Below are 17,343 nucleotides of genomic sequence, written 5' to 3' on the forward strand. Positions count from 1 at the left end.
TCATGTTTACTCATAATAGTGCAAATTATTTCATTGGAGAACACATATCTGAATTTTACATAAAATATTGGACGACACCTTTTTTTTGCATATAATGTCTAGATGCAGTTAAGTTCTTTGTATTGCAGCATGTTTCTAGGCCAGACTTCTGGAACTTTCTAAAAGAATACTTATCCATACACAGGCACAATTTTTTCTTTTCCTTTATTTTTTTCTTTTTAGGATAGGTATTCTAGCTAGTCTCTAATATTGCGAAAATCCAAACTACTTAAAGGTGAATATACCGATATCAATAAATCTCTCCATAAACAATCACCTTCTCTCCATAAACAGATAATTACTGCAATGAGAAGCAGGCACAAATTTTTTTAATTCAGCACTTTTATTCTCTTGATTTAAAATTTAGTAGGATTAGTAGATGTAGAACAGTTGAATTAACAGGATCAGTTAGACAGGGAAGCTAAGGAAAATGTGACAAAGTGATGAGGATAAACTTGAGAGAAAGAGGGATAAAGATAAGACTAGAGATAGGTTAGTTTGAAAGTCAATTTCAAAAGCTGTCCAACACATGCCAGCATGGAAACGGGACTGATGATGATGTTTAATATTTATTTTATTATTTTCTTTCTGTATATAAAACACGCATTAGACTAAGATGATATTGATGATGATGACATCATTAATGTTAACTTTTTTCTTTTTTTAGTCTATGGTAAAATTTTTACTTGATCCCAAAGGTGACATTCCCTGGGAGGAGGATCCAGATGCAGAGAATGTTGTACATATTGACAATGAACAGGTAAGATTTAAATTTAAAAAAAAAAAAAAAAAAAAAAAAAAAAATCTCTCTCTTACTTTCCCTCTCTGTCCAACTCTAACCAAGTCTGTCGAACTGTTTCACAAACCCCAAAAACTCAACATGAAATATCTCCCAAAAAAAGACATGAATAAACCTAGAACCCCATCCTCCAACGTAGACCCCTACTACCATGTCTCCTCCAACATCAGGGGTCTACATTCCAACCTTCCAGAGGTTGAAACCCAATTACAGGAGACGAAACCGGATTTACTCTTTCTAAGCAAAACTGGCATAGGGCCGACCACTTCGCTAGATGAGTTCATAATAAAAGGATACTCTAACTTTACATCTAAATCTGACCCCTAAGATCGCCATTGACATGGAATATGCGCCTACATTAAAGATGGCTTCCCGTGTGGTAGAGATATCTCCAGAGAAAACCCTAATTTACCTTATATGTGCTTACGAGTTGCACTAGCTTACACCACCGCATTCATATTTGCTCTCTATCGCCTCCACAACAGCGGGGTTACTGTCCTTAAGAGTATATCTGAGAAAATTGACCTCATCCTGTCTGCTCATCCTTCGGCTAACATTCACATTTGCGGTGACTTCAATGTCCATAATGTGGAATGGCTGACCCACTCAAATAAAACAGATGATGAGGGGAGGTTCTGTCATGATTTTGCCATTGCCTATGACCTCACTCAGATTGTTCGCGAGCCCACCCGTGTGCCCGATACTACTGGTCAGTATGCAAGCCTTCTAGACCTTTTTCTCACAACTTCCCCTGAGCTATGTTCATGTTCCGTTCTATCTCCCCTGGGATCCTCCAATCACACAGTTGTATCAGTTAAGATAAAAATGAAATTCAATAAGTCTTCAGATGTACCTCTCCACCGTACTGTATATCGATACTCTATGGCTGACTGGGATAGCTTCCGTACATTCATATCTGATCTACCTCTGCATTCGATGTTTAAAAAGGATGTGTCCTCTATAGTATCAGACCTGATTGAATGGTTAATTGTAGGCATAGACCGATTCATACCATCCAAAAAATTCCAACAAAAACCTAACAGCCAGCCATGGTTCTCCCCTGAATGTGCTGCTGCCATCGCGCGCAGAAATCACTTTTTCCATAGCTACCAACGTAATAGATGCACTGAGACTAAAGCTGCTTTCAGGACTGCCAGCAACCACTGTAAAAAAGTAATAAAAAATGCAAGAGAACTATATGCTCAATCCGTTAAAACCAAAGTAGCTGAGCAGCAGCTTGGTTCCCACCAGTTTTGGCAAATAGCAAATAAGACCCTGAACAGAAGCGTGTGTTCTATCCCAACCATTATCAATGGACCAGAGATCATCTCGTCAGCATCAGACAAGGCCAAACTATTTGCCAAGAACTTCGCAACAAATTCTACCCTATACGACAAAGGCCATTAACTCCCTGTATTTCCTCCTATAACAGACAACACGTTATGCAACATAAAATATCTGTGCATGAGGTCGCCAAGCTAATCAAGAACCTTGATTCCAGTAAAGCAACTGGCCCTGGGGGTATTCCAATTATAGTGTTAAAAAAACTTCAACCAGAACTTGCCCCCGTACTTACAAAACTGTTTAAACGTTGCCTTAAGGAGAAGTGCTTTGCAACACCCTGGAAAACCTCATCAGTATGCCCTGTATTTAAGAACTCGGGTGATAAGTCATCCCCCTCTCAGTACAGACTAATAAGTCTCTTGTGTGTCATGAGTAAGTTACTGGAATCCATATTAAATAAAGAAGTAGTCAACCACCTCAGCAGAAATAACCTCCTTAGTGACTTGCAATATGGTTTCCGTTCTGCTAGATCTACAGACGATATGCTAACAGTTATATCCCATAGGATTAGTGAATCTCTCAACAAAGGCTTCCTTTCTAGGGCAATTGCTCTTGACATATCAAAGGCCTTCGATAAGGTTTGGCATAAGGGCCTACTTCACAAGATTTCCAGCTACGGTATAACTGGAAATGTTTTCTCAAGAATTAAATCATTTCTCTCTAATAGGTTCATAAGAGTAGTGGTTGATAGGCAGAAATCAGAGGCCCACAGTATTAATGCTGGAGTCCCCCAGGGGTCCATCCTGGGCCCAACTCTCCTCCTGATCTACATCTATGATCTCCCAAAACACATACTTAATTCATTCGTTGACATCTATGCTGATGACACGACCATCTATGGCAACACATCAAAGGCTGTAAATGACAAAGCTCTCTCTGATTCCCTCTCCTCTGATCTTGAGCGCGTGGTTCAGTGGAGTAAGAGATGGCTGGTTACTTTTAATGCATCTAAAACCAAGCTCCTAACTTTACATCATCAACGCTCTGTTTCTCATCTAGCATCAATTGAAATGGATGGCTCTCGTCTTGGGGAGGCTTCATGTTTTGACAAACTCCTGGGTTTGACCTTTACTCCTGATCTGAAATGGAACACGTATATAAAGTCTGTTGCCCGGGCCGCTGGGAAAATGGTAGGATCCTTCTACCGCTCCAGAAAATATCTCACTACTGATGCAATTCTCTATCTCTATAAAAGCCAAGTACGTCCAAAGATGGAGTACTGCTGCCACATCTGGGCTGGAGCTTCAAAAAACAGCCTATCCTGCCTTGACAAAGTACAAAATAGACTTCGTGGCTTAGTGGGGGATGTTCTCTTCTCTTCTCTGCAACCTCTCTCCCACAGAAGAGATGTTGCGAGCCTGTCTTTGTTTTATCGTTATTTCCATGGCAAGTGCTCGACCGAGCTCCAATCTGTCCCCCCCTCGCCAATCCTTCACGATAAACACCCGTCTAGCTAAAACCACTGTCAGTAATTTCCCCCACTCTATATCTGTGCCTAAATCAAAACGTAGATTCCATGAACATAGCTTTTTTCTGAGAAGTGCGCGCCTGTGGAATTCTCTTCCCTTTGTCTATTTCCCACCTGACTACAACTTGGACGTCTTCAAGTCCAACATAAACAAATTCCTGATTAATCGCCCCCTTAAGTAAGACACTTTATCAAATCTCCAATACCAACTATTACTACGATAATATCCCATTGATTATTGTACACAAAATAACCCTTATCCCTGAGTGGCTTATGGGCCTTGATAAGTGGTGATCCCCATGTAAAAAAAAAAAAAAAAAAAAAAAGAAAAAAAAATACCAACATTTTTTAAGGGTTTTTCTTAACCATTCTACTCTTTTTATTTTTTCTATTTTGTTTGATTTCTTGATGTTTACCCGCAAATCAAATTGAGTTTATTTTGACATGTAAACCCCAAGTCAGATTCAGTCGGAAGAGTGCATATTTTTGTGACTAGGAGACTCTTAACGCCACATTAATTCTGCTATCCAAATTTTTACCGGTATCACAGTTTTAACTATTAACCCTGCTACTTCATCGTTATCCACTGTGTGGGAAGCTGGGTTACTTAATACTTGTTCAAGGTGTAAGGAAACACACCCGATGGAAGGAAGGCATTCTGGTCTAGTGCAAACAAAGTCTGGCTATTAACCGAGTGTCATATCCATAACAATGTGTATTATTATGGAATCCAAGACAAGTTTGTAATTCCAAATGAGATGGCATTCACATATTTTTATTAAAAGAAACATTTTCAAAAACTGCATAAAAAAAACAATATAAAATTTGAAAAAGATACTAACAAATCAGCATCAATAACAAAAATGTTAATTTTCTTTTTCATTTCATTTTACTTCAGTTAAAGCTCATATATCAAGGAGCCTCTTCCTGTTAGGAAATAGGTCGAACATAAAGAAATATGGTAAATTGTAGACACATTTTACCGGAAGTGAGGGTCAGCTGATCGGATCTGCGTGTGAATCACGTGATCAGGTTAGCTGGAGTCAGGCGTTTGGGTTTGGACATAGAGAAGAAAAGACGGCTTAACAGGTTGTCCTCTCCCCTTCACTGGGGGGGAGGGAGTGCGCTAACATGCATGAAAATAAGACCTTGAATTAACCATGCAAGCAAAGACATTCACTTTCCATTCTTCTGCGATCGATACCGGGAAGGTGAATATAAATATATAAAACCAATTCATCATCTTGGAGTGAATATTCGTCCAAAACAGGTTTCCAGTCTCCCCTCCAAGAACAAGATGAATTCCAGGTGGACAAGATCAACGACGCATGAAGAAGGTATGTCCAAAATACATGTACCACACACACACACACACACACACAACTGCATATGAACAATTAGAGATGAATATATCACAAATAGACAGCAAAATATTAAATGATCACACACACGGTGCCCCTTTTATGATAACAATACAACATTCCTAGAGACTAACACTTGATCTCTATATGTGGTACATAGATATCTGAATATTCCATTAAAGTTCTTTTTTACATCTTAAATACTTAAAATAAAGAAGTGAAATAAAGAAGTTGAGAACATGTTTCCTCTCCTCAATTGACCACCATGTAAATATGTTATAGTGAATCTTTCTTGTGGTCTCTTGATCTTACTGGATTCCAGGACGATTATTCATCTAGTCTGGTGGAGTATCCAGCTTAGTGCTGTTATTTAAGGTAACATAATTTGGAGAAGGTGCATTATTCTTTGTAAAAGCCAGTGTGAGTTAGTCAAAGATAGGAAATCTTATGGGGACTGCAAATGCTATGTGATTTTGAATAATTAGTCAAGGTTTACTTGTAGAAAAGATAAAAAAATTGACATTATAATTATATGAATGGCTTTGCGCTACAAAACAGGTGCTGTCAAGAATTGTGCATTTTAACATGCTGAAAGAAATAAACGATAAGATGAATAGCATCTTGGAATTTGGAATATAATATATTTTTTGTCATTTATTTGTATATGCTCTGTAGTTACATAAGCATATTTTCATATATATATATATATATATATATATATTATGGAAATTGGTCAAGACAAGGCACAAAGCCAATTGTTATGAGCTAACAAAAGCAAAAGATGATTAAAAGGTAGAGTATGTCTATTGGACTTAATTTTGAAAAAAAAACAAGTGAATAAGAGGAAAGCATTCAGCAGGAGGAGGCTTTAACAAATTTGCTGTTCTTGGAAAGAAGCAACTCTGGTGTAAAAAAGTGGTTAGAGCGATAGAGAGAACCGATTTTACAAGAAGTAGAAAGAGCAGTTGATCTAATATATGAAATTACAAAAAGTTTGAGAACGAAAGATCAAGAAAATTCAGATTCAATTTCTCATCGAGTTCAGAGCCAACTATAAGAATCTCAAGAAGAAAAGGGACATGCCTATAATTGATAGCCAGGAGTTGAATCTTGACAGGATATAACGAAACAAACTATTTATCTTGATCCATAATTGAACCAAGGTTAACTTCTAGATCAGCTGCATGGTTCAACTGATCCAAGGAAGCAATATTAGAATAGAGGGTTTTATCATTTGCATAAATGTTAATGTTCTGAATAATATTTTCTGGAACGTAAATTATATAGATAAGAAACAGTGTTTGACCTGGAAGAGAGCCCTGGGAAACGCTGACATTGATAGAAGAAAATGAAGATACACCATCCAGGGTTACTCACAAGCTTTGATCAGAAAGAAAAAAACATTAATAATGTCGATAATCTTACCGCTTGAAGTTTATGTAGAAGACCAGATTGCCACACCCTATTGAACGCCTTCAAAATGTCAAGTGCAATGACCCTCTCCTGAATTATTGATAAACCAACAGATTTGTTTAGTTACAATAGTTGATAGATCGGCTTATAACTTTTCTATTTTTAAAAATGATTTTTTTTGTTTTCATTTCAGAAATTAAACAAAATGTTGAAAAAACAAAAGCTTCCAATGCTGATCATGTTTTATGCACCTTGTAAGTTTTTGATTATTTTTTTTTTTTTTAAATCTCTCCATATCTAAACCTTATTTTGAAGTTTCCCTCCTTTTGTAAGGATTCCACACCAACAATCTCCCTGTTTTAATATATTTATATCTCTTATATAGAAGAGTACTAAAATTTGGCTTAATCAGAGATTAATTACATTTATCCTGTTCCAACTTTCTTAAATATTTTTTAAAAACTTATCTTCATCCTAAACAAGCACATGGCCTCTGGGACATGAGGTGCTACTGTGAATTATGGGATATATTAATAAGGATAAATTATGAATTGTATTAATAAGGACATCCTAAGTGAAGTGTTGTTCAGTAAGATGCTTGTTCACATTACATTTAAAATTTTTCCATGTTGGTACAGTCGTAGAAGCAGGGAGTGGGGTGGGCATTCCAATGGAAAACAGTTTGAAAAAAAAAAAAAAACCCAGCTATTAAAGTAGATATAAATATATTGAAACAAGGACATTCGTTATGTTATTAGAAGTAATTTTTTCCTTGAATATATAAATGTAAAGTATTACACACATACCTTTTATAAGTTGAAACAAAGACATTATACATATTACTATTTTAAATGAAATTATTTTGTTCATTTCTATTTTTAGGGTGTGGATTTTGTAAAAGGTTTAAACCAGAATTTGCTGCTGCAGCTACAGAACTGAAGGGAAAAGCTGTAAGTATTAAAATACCAAGTGTGACCATACCATAAAAAATGGCAGCATATTATTTCCTTATTTCTCTTTATTGCATAATTTTGTACCACACAAGTGAGTAAGATTAATAATTTCCACAGGATCCTGCTAGTTCATTAAAATAATGAACTAGCAGGGCCCTGTGTAAATTCTTATTTTGTGTCCAAATTCATGTTTCACATATTATCCCTTTTCTTTGATAATGGTCACATGACCAAATATTCAAAAATATATATGTGAAAGACAGGAGGAGGATAAAAACAAATGAAGAGAGATAGTGTGATGGGAATTTTATTGTAGCAACAATTAGGATGACTGTAGTACTCTGTGAACTCTGGATTAGTCAAGCCTTCCAAATTGGTTTAAACCTTGCTCTCTTGTACTAAATGCTTGGGATCATCTATTCCTGATAATTAATTTTTCTGAGCTTAATGTTTTTCATGGCTAATAATATTAAAGAAATTGCCTTAATTTCCATTGTTAACTAAATATTCATTAAATAAAACAAATATTTACTTGTTTATTGAAACTTGTGATATTTAAAATATTTATACAATATTCTTTTTCTTTAAAAATTAATTGATAATAAACTAATCATCAACTAATATAAAATGAGTATCACTTTTTAAAGCCATCTGTTTAAAATTGTAATAGTTATATGTAAATTTTAAGTACATTAAAATAAGAAGAATTCAAAGAATAAGTTTTGAAAACCAATTAAGTTTACAAGATGAGAGAATTCAATTTTGGAAGTACTCATTTTAAAACTGGTAACATCTAATTTTTTACACCAAGAAACACCAGATATTTCCTAATACAAATGAATATACAAGCATATATTTATTAAGTAAAGAGCTGTTAAGCATAAAGAAAAAATATTAAAATGATTTATTCTTTCTGTTAATTTTGATTTTATTACTCATAATTGAAAACTGTTTTTGTATTACTCATTGTCTGAGCAGGACTACATCACTTTTAAAATAAACCACAGCAGAATAAGTTATTATAGAGCCAATAACATAGGCTGATAATAACTTAAAGTTGGCTAGTCGGAATCAAAGTTTGATATATCAACATAATCGCTATTGAGGTTCAACTCTTAAAATTTCACTAATGTTAACACAAGTGAAAATATTTCAGAAAAATGTGAATGATGCTTTAATAATCTGAAATAAAAAAGTTATAAATTAATCTTGGTAATATGTTTAAGTAATAACAATATGCATAAAATCAATTACAATATTTTAAAATGGCCCTTCTACAAACTGACACACCGACCTGATACTATAAGATGTTGAGTAACAATTAGTTTTTAATGGCATTCTTCTGGAGGTTGAAGAGTCAATTCTCACTACTATGAATCAAAACTTCTGCTAAGGCTAACAAGATGAGATCAATTTACCCCCAGTTAATTAAAGAGTTTAGTTTGATATTCTGTATAAATTTTAGAGTTTGAAAAGATGCACCTAAAACAATGTCACAGGTTACTTTAGCCAAAATATGAAAATAACATATGATGAGAATAAAAGTCTAAAGTAACCAAATTAGATTTTGGTTTCTTGTCTCTTAATTTCATTTTCATCTTTTTTATTCATAGAAAATTAAGGATTTCTATTTTGAAGTCTTTAGAGAGTTTCAAAGAAAATAGAAAGTCCTTTAGTCTGCATAAAAAATGACTAGTTTTCTTTGAAACAGTTTTAATATCATTATAAGACAACTATCCTGGAGACAAAAGGATTTTCTTAGTTTTCCTTTTTCCAATTCTGCAGTATAATTTGATTTTACTATGGATTTGTCTTGTTCTTCTTTCAGATTCTTGTTGGTATAGATGTCGACCAACCACAGTTTTTCCAATTACGTGTTACTTACAACATCACTGGTTTCCCAACTACTTATTATTTTGAGTAAGTATTGGAGAACAGGAAGAGGATGTTATATCTAAAATTATAATTTTTTTTCATATGTGTATATTTAGGCAGAAAGTTGTTATCCGAACATGTCTGATTAAATATGACAGAATCATTTTTTTTCTTTTTTTTTCTGGTGATTCTCTTGATTTGACAAGCAATTCTTTTGGTCTCAGCTGGTAAGTTGTGTATTGTAACCCTGGGTGATCTTGTCTCGACCATTTTTTTCTCGAATGCTTCCAATCACATAATTGTCATCAGGAGTATTTTTTTTAAAAGAGGTTATGTTTGTTCAATTTTATATTCTTTACCAAGTTGTCTGGCAGACGAAGTAGGATAAGGATTACTAATACCAAAATTATGTACAAAAATAATTGCCCTCACATTAAAGCAATAAAAAAATACAACCAAATGTTAACAAAGTAGCATTTAATACAGGTACTAAAATATTAAGCCTATTAATTAGAATGAACCAATATATAATTACAACAAATAAATAATAGACTTAACCATACCTCTTCCTTTTCCTTCTTCTGCTGTCAGACAACTTGGAAAAGAATATAAAATCAAACGAACAAAGTATCTTCCAAAAAATACTACTCCTGATGATCACGTGATCGAAAGCACTCGAGAAAGAAATATCTGAGACAAAATTGCTTATTTCCATAATGCACAAGTTATCAGTAGATACCAAAAAAATTGTCCGTCAAGTCGAGAAAATTATCAGAAAAGTTATAAAAAAGAAAACTCCACCATATTTAATTAGACATGCTTGGAGATATATATGGCAAATTTCTTTTTACATTCGAAGAGTACGTTCGAACATTGACCTGCTAAATAGAAAAGACGGTCACAAGAGAAACAAACAGGAATTTCCTCTGCTGTTCAACGAAACACACACATATATATATATATATATATATATATTTATTTACCAGTGGTGAAAAAAACGGACTAGAGTGCTCAATGTGTAGCCAGAGCAGTATATAAGAAATTTATTACTGTGAGTCCAGAATGAGTTTACATATTGTTTCAACTAGAGGAAGATCCTCAAAGAGAGGAAATATCCAACTAGCATCGTCAAAATTCATGAATTCTGACGATGCTAGTTGGATATTTCCTCTCTTTGAGGATCTTCCTCTAGTTGAAACAATATGTAAACTCATTCTGGACTCACAGTAATAAATTTCTTATATATATATATATATATATGTATATGTCTGAAAAATGTTTGAAACTTTATCAGGGCACTGCTTACACTCTGACTTCAATGCTGTTCATAATCACTGGATATTTTCTTTGGCTACTTTTATTTCTACTTCATGCTTTGCCCTCTTTAAGTCATCAGCTTTTAGACATAAAATCATCTCGGTTAATTGTTTTGACCAATAGGAATACAGATAATGCTTTCGGCCATCATGGACGCACTTTGAAGCATTTTGGATTATTGATGACTTGCAACATGACCATATCAGTTGAGACATTGTTGTGCGATATATTTTCTCATGTAAAGTAAGACAGATAATATTCTCTATCCAACATACTGCAGCCAGAGTTGTGTTGAAATTTTGTTGTTGGCCATGTTTCGCGGCCATACAAGAGTACAAATCAGACACGTGTTCTATGTTGCCACTCTTGCATACGATGGGATCACTGCAAAATTGTTGAAAGCTATCTGAAGACTTCTCATGACATTCTGGTACATCATCTTATAGTTATTCTCATTTCTAAATTGTTGGATATTATTATATCCACTAGATCCCATGGAAATTCCATGGTGATTTTCATATCATTCTGTATAATTTATTGTTAATAATAAAATTCCTTTTAAAATAATAAATCTGTCGGTCAATAATGTAAGGAAAAGAAATAATTCTTATTGTCAACTAAATATTCTTTAAATAAACAAATATGTTTCTTCTGAATTTTGTTATTTAAAATTAATTTAATTCTTTATTGATATTTTGTTATTGTAAAAATAATTGTTCTGCTAAATATTTTTTAAATCAATCATTTTTTGGAAATTTATGTGAAATTGTGCTGTTTGAGTCAACTGGATTATAAAATTTGATTTTGGAACATTTTAAAAATGGGTAAAATCAGATTTTTTTTTTTATCTTAGTGACATCAGATTAATTGCTAATCACCATTTTTGCAGATTGGATGATCCCACATTTTAAAAATAAGATAGATGGTGATAACATGAAATTATCTTTGTGTATGATTATATATATTGTATTTTTCCAGATTATGTATGTGTGTCTATAAATATATAATTTTTTTTTTCCAGAAATGGAAAATTAATGTATCAATACAGTGGAGAAAATAATCAGGCAGGAATTGTTAGTTGGATGGCCAAGTAAGTTCATATTTGATAAAATATCTTAAAATCTGAGTTGCAGAATATTAGCAGTTCCCAAGGCAATCACTCATATTCAGTGACTTTGAAAAAAAAAAAAAAAACAACAATCGTCACACAAGGGATGGAATCCATTTTCAAGCTATTTTTTAAATTCTTTTATTCCTTTTCTTTACTATTTTGGGTCACCACTTATCAAAATAATGGTTAATGAGACAGAAAAATTGTCAGCCGAAAGATTAGGAACATTATGGGAGTACTAACATTCACTAATGGTATGACTTGCATTTGATTACTGACAGGGCGGTTGTTGATAGGAATTGTTAATAGATTTGAAGACAACAAAGTTGTAACTAGCAGGAAACAGTCCCATAGGAAACCATTTGCAAAGAAGTTTATAGTATAGAGTATAGAAATTCTGTCTGATGCTAGGCACATAGGTGGAGGAATGAAAGTTTTTTTGTTTTTTTTTGTGGTAGAGAGACGAGTTTTTGTGAATGGTTAAATGTCACATTGATAAACAAATTATGTCCAGGAAAATGAGATAAGGAGTTGGTATAAAAAAAATGTTGACTCTGCTCAGTATTAAAAAATTGAACAAATCCAACTAGGCATCTGCTAAAATTGTTGACTGTGACACCGTACATTGAAGGTTAGCTTCAATCCAGCTTCCCAAAAAAGGGCACTTTGGATTGGGACAAAAATAAAAATGCCTCAGTCTAGAAGGGTTTCTCCTTCACTGACCGAGGACAGAAAAATGAAGTGTAGTATCAGAACAGATACCACACTTTGCTCTTAATCAAAATGTCAGGAGAAGTCAGATGAAAAACCATCTGACTCTGGAGATTTTAAAACTGACTCTGAAACAAAACTGATCCAACCATATGTGACAGTGAAGAGTCGGGTGAAAAACATTTGTTTCTGCATTTTTGAGATGAGGATTAATAATTTGTATTATTCAAACTATTGTTCTCATGTTGAGTTTATTTGTGCAACGTTTTACCCGATGTAACCTCCGACCTTCTTCAGATGTTGAACTCTAGAATCCTACTATACAATTGTTTGCAAAGACCCATGGCATAATGGATAAAGTACTAGGTAAAATTTAGTTCTTAGTGACACTCTTCTAGAGGTTAAAGGTTCAATGCTCAGTGCGGGCGATACTAGTAATACAATTGAGAATTACTTAAGAGTTCTACCCAGTCGTGACATATGAAGCAAGAGCATACTACCTCCGTGGATTAAATATAAGGTTCTGTTCAAAATTCTGTGCAGATTCTGAAGTTCGACGGAAATATTCTTGAATTCGATAAGATACACCGGAAAAACGTCAGAGGTTACATTGGCCAAAATGTTGTTCAAATATCACTCAAGATGTCTGAATAATTCAGAAAAAACATTTGATTTTAGTGTTTGTTTTTTAAGAAACAACTTTTCATGACTGCAAAAATGTTTGACTTCTCATTGTATTTTGGGAGGAGGATAAGTACAAAATTCATACGGATAATTTTAATCCTCTATTCTATAATAAAGAGCAATTTGTATTTTATAAATATATATAATTTTAAAATATATTAGCTACGGACGTGTTTCATTATTATATGAAACACATGTTCATAGCTAATATATTTAAGATATGTCGCTCCCAATTTGGGGGCACCACATAGGTATGGGGAAAATTATCTCAATTAGCATTAAGGTATTGCAATCCACAAAAAACAGTGTTGCAGGTAAAAAATAAAAGAAATGACTACTACTACTATATAAATACTAGCAGTTCAGCCCAAATTTGCTCGGGCCCTATGTACTGTCTATAACTTTGTGCATATATATATATATATATATATATATATATATATATATATATATATAATGTATGCATTAAAATGTTTGACACATGTCCAGGTAATCTAAATCTAAAATTTCAAGTGTTTAGACCCAAAATTTGTGGAGGAGTTTGGTAGAGTCAGCAAAGGTCAACTCTTTCAACTTTGACCTCTTGGCAGCCAAAATTTTGCCTAAACTAATTAAAAAGCTTGCTGCATATCTGAATACCCTTTATGTAAAATTTCAAATGTTTAGACTCAAAATTGACTGGATAGTTTGCTAGAGACTGCAAAAGTCAAATTTTTTGAACTTTGACTTCTTGGCAGCCAAATTTTCGGCCAAAAACCGATTAAAAAGCTTGCCCTATGTCTGAACACAATTTATGTAAAATTTCAAATGTTTAGGACCAAAACTTGGCTGAGAGGTCAATTTTTTAAAACTTTGACCCCAATTTTGACCCCTTAACAGCTATTGTTTTGGGCTCAAATCAAGTTAAAAAGTTTGATCCATGTTCAAGGAACCTACATCTAAAATTTCAAGTGTTTAGACCCAAAATTAGCAGAGGAGTTTGGTAGAGTTTTCAAAGGTCAAATCGTTGAACTTTGACCCCTTGACAGCCAAATTTCTGGCCGAAAACCGATTAAAAAGATTTTCCCAAATCTCAATAATTGAGAAGCAAATCTATCCTCGTTTTAAAAAAAAAAAAAAAAAATTTTCTTATTTCTTTTAATTTACCTGTGTTTGGTGCTATTTTATATGAAAATATTATTGAATGATAATTTTTTTGTGTACACTTGTGCTTTCATATAACTTATTTTTCTTCTTGTTCAGTCCGGGCGCACCAAAAGAACAAGAAAAAGAATCATCATGGGCAGATGAAGAGTCAGACGTGGTCCATTTAACGACAGACACATTTGATGAATTCCTGCAGACACATTCTTCAGTTTTGATCATGTTCTATGCACCTTGTAAGTAATTGTCAGTTATATGAAACAAAATTTGTTCCTCTTTCTATCATAACCACCATATATAATTTGATTGATATTAGTGTTGCAATGGTTAATTGCAAGTGGGAATCTGAAAAATCAGAACTTTTGAGTGTATCAGAATTGGAAATAATTGAGCCTAATTTCCGATTCCTAAGACGATTCTTTTAATTTAAACATTTTCTATTGCTAGTACTAATGGTAAATCTTTATTAACTTTTAACTATTCTTAAAACTAAAATCTAAAAATCAGTTTTTTTTTTTTACAAGGAAGTCACCACTTATCAAGGGCCAGAGGCCACTCGGTGATAAGGGTTATTGCATGTACAGTAATCAATGGGATAATATCGTAGTAATCGCTAGAGTGTCTTATTTAAGGGGGCGGTTCATCAGGAACTTGTTTATGTTGGACTTGAAGACATTCAAGTTGTAGTCAGGTGGTAAACAGGCAAACGGAAGAGAGTTCCACAATCGTGCACTTCTAAGAAAGTTTTGTTCATGGAATCTATGTTTTGATTTAAGCACAGATAAAGAGTGGGGAAAATTACTGATAGTGGTTTCAGCTAGACGGGTGTTTTTCGTGAAAGATTCACCAGGGGGGGGACCAGAGATTGGAGCTCAGACAAGCACTTGCCATGAAAATAATGATAAAACAACAGGCTCGCAACGTCCAGGGAAGAGAAAAGGGCGTCCCCCACTAGGTTACGAAGTCTATTTTGTAATCTATCAAGGCAGGATAGGCTGTTTTTAGCAGCTCCTGCCCAGATATGGCAGAAGTACTCCATCCTTGGACGTACTTGGCTTTTATACAGATAGAGAATTGCATCAGCAGTGAGATATCTACTGGAGTGGTAGAAGGATCCCACTATTTTTCCAGCAACCTTAGCAACAGATTTGATGTACATGTTCCATTTCAGATCAGGAGTAAAGGTCAATCCCAGAAGCTTGTCAAAACATGGAGCCTCCCCAAGACGAGAGCCGTCCATTTCAACTGATGCCAGATGGGGATCAGAGCGTTGGATGATGTAAAGATAGAAACTTGGTTTTAGATGCATTAAAAGTAACCAGCCACCTCTTCCTCCATTGTACCACACGCTCAAGATCAGAGGAGAGAGAATCAGAACTTTGTCATTTAGATAAAAATGGCAAGAGTGAAAAATGATGAAAATCTCACAATGACTTTATACAAAATCTTGGATACAATACATAGATAAAACATTAAGAAGTTTGTAAAATTAAAAAGAAAATTATATCAACATTTAAAAGTTGATTAAGCCCCCCCCTCCCCCCACCTCCAAATTAAATTCTAACTTTTAGATGATTTTAGAATTGGATTCCGAATCTGTAAATTGTATTGGAATCAAGAAAAAATATTGGAATCATCCCACCACTAATATATATATATATATATATATATATATATATATTTTTCACAATGCTCATGACTCCGTATTTTATTGTTTTAATGAATGTTTCACCTAATATAGTAAGGAGGAACTGCAATTTTGGCAAACTCTAAATGTCTTATATACATACTAGATTGAGTGCCTTGCATTGTGTTGAACAAAAAAAAAATAAAAAAAGTAGTAGTAGGCAGGCAGACTCAAACTCGTACCGCGAATGAAGAAAAAAAAACATGTCTTTGCCATTGCGTCCATCGCCAAACCGGAAGTGGCGAAGGTTTAAATTAAAGCTAGTCAATAAAAAAGAGGGGATGACTTTAAAAAATATCGGCAAAAAAAGTGACCCCTCCTTGTAGAAAAGTACCCAGTTGAGGGTGAAGGAATAAATGTTTTTAGCCAATTTTTCGATATTTGTCGTCTGAAGGGTCAAGCTTCAAAACGATACTGATCTTGTGAAAATCTGTTGCCTCTGTCGAAAGTTTTAGGCAGACATACATATGTACATACATACATTTAAACAGACAGGTAAGATTTATATTATAGATGTCGTTCATATGGCTTAAATTTCAGTACAATTGGATATGTATTGGAAGTTTTCAGTTCTTCCATAGCTCTTTAGGGATGGAGTAAGACTCTCATTGTCTTCCCGAGAAAAATTTATGCAGATGATTTAAATTTAATCAAAATGGAATACATTATGATTAGGGGAGCATTTAGATTTGGGACCACTTCAGTTGTATCTCCAGAAAATTTTACACATAAATGCCTTTATATTTTTATGTAGATTCTTTAACCTATTTTTCCTATAAGGAACACCTAGACATTGATGTATATAAATTTGTGAAAATGTGTGCTTTTGCATCTATTTTCTATTCATTATTGTCCTTTTTAAAATCAGAAGCTCGATGTTTAATGTATAAAAACAAAGCATATGTAAATAATTTCATTAGGTTCTAAAAACAAGATGATTTTTCGTTTTGATGACCAACTTAATCAGAACAAGATGGTGCCCATTATTGGACAATATTCTTGGTTCTTTCTGTACATTTTCATGAGTTTGACAAGATGTACCTGAAGAAAGTTGGGAGGTTACATTGGTCGAAACATTCTGAGAATAACATCCAAAATGAGAATAGTACCTATTTACAATGCCTCCCCACAGGACGGAGTTAGATACCAGGGTCGTTTTTTAACGTGGAGAAAAGGTACCAAAATAAAAAAATTGTCTCAGTCGTGAAGGACTGCTCCTTCACCGAAAGAGAACAAGAAATGGAAGTGCAGCATCTGAAGAACAGATACTACACTTTGATCTTGACCAAAAGGGAATAGTAGTCTGAACAATCTAAATGATCCAAATCATCAATCCTTATCTCAAAAATTTCGGAACGTATACATCATACCATGCAATAATTTCATCAGCCATTGATACCTTAGGTTTCATGGATAATGGGAAAGAATTCTGCATGCA

General features: G+C 33.9%; 1 protein-coding gene across 1 annotated transcript in view; it reads left to right on the top strand.

Annotated features, from left to right (window-relative positions):
- The window catches only part of LOC145259906 (protein disulfide-isomerase A5-like), a 119,227-nt gene that overhangs the window by 65,091 nt on the left and 36,793 nt on the right, over nucleotides 1–17,343 (top strand). The window contains exons 6-11 of the mRNA XM_080117836.1: nucleotides 707–799; nucleotides 6,618–6,678; nucleotides 7,307–7,374; nucleotides 9,206–9,297; nucleotides 11,591–11,659; nucleotides 14,318–14,454. Coding sequence (XP_079973962.1) covers nucleotides 707–799; nucleotides 6,618–6,678; nucleotides 7,307–7,374; nucleotides 9,206–9,297; nucleotides 11,591–11,659; nucleotides 14,318–14,454 — 520 coding nt within the window. The remainder of the gene's footprint in view (nucleotides 1–706; nucleotides 800–6,617; nucleotides 6,679–7,306; nucleotides 7,375–9,205; nucleotides 9,298–11,590; nucleotides 11,660–14,317; nucleotides 14,455–17,343) is intronic.

This window comes from Euprymna scolopes, chromosome 35 (genome assembly GCF_053919585.1).
Source record: "Euprymna scolopes isolate OS-2025 chromosome 35, ASM5391958v1, whole genome shotgun sequence".
Lineage (NCBI taxonomy): Eukaryota > Metazoa > Mollusca > Cephalopoda > Sepiida > Sepiolidae > Euprymna > Euprymna scolopes.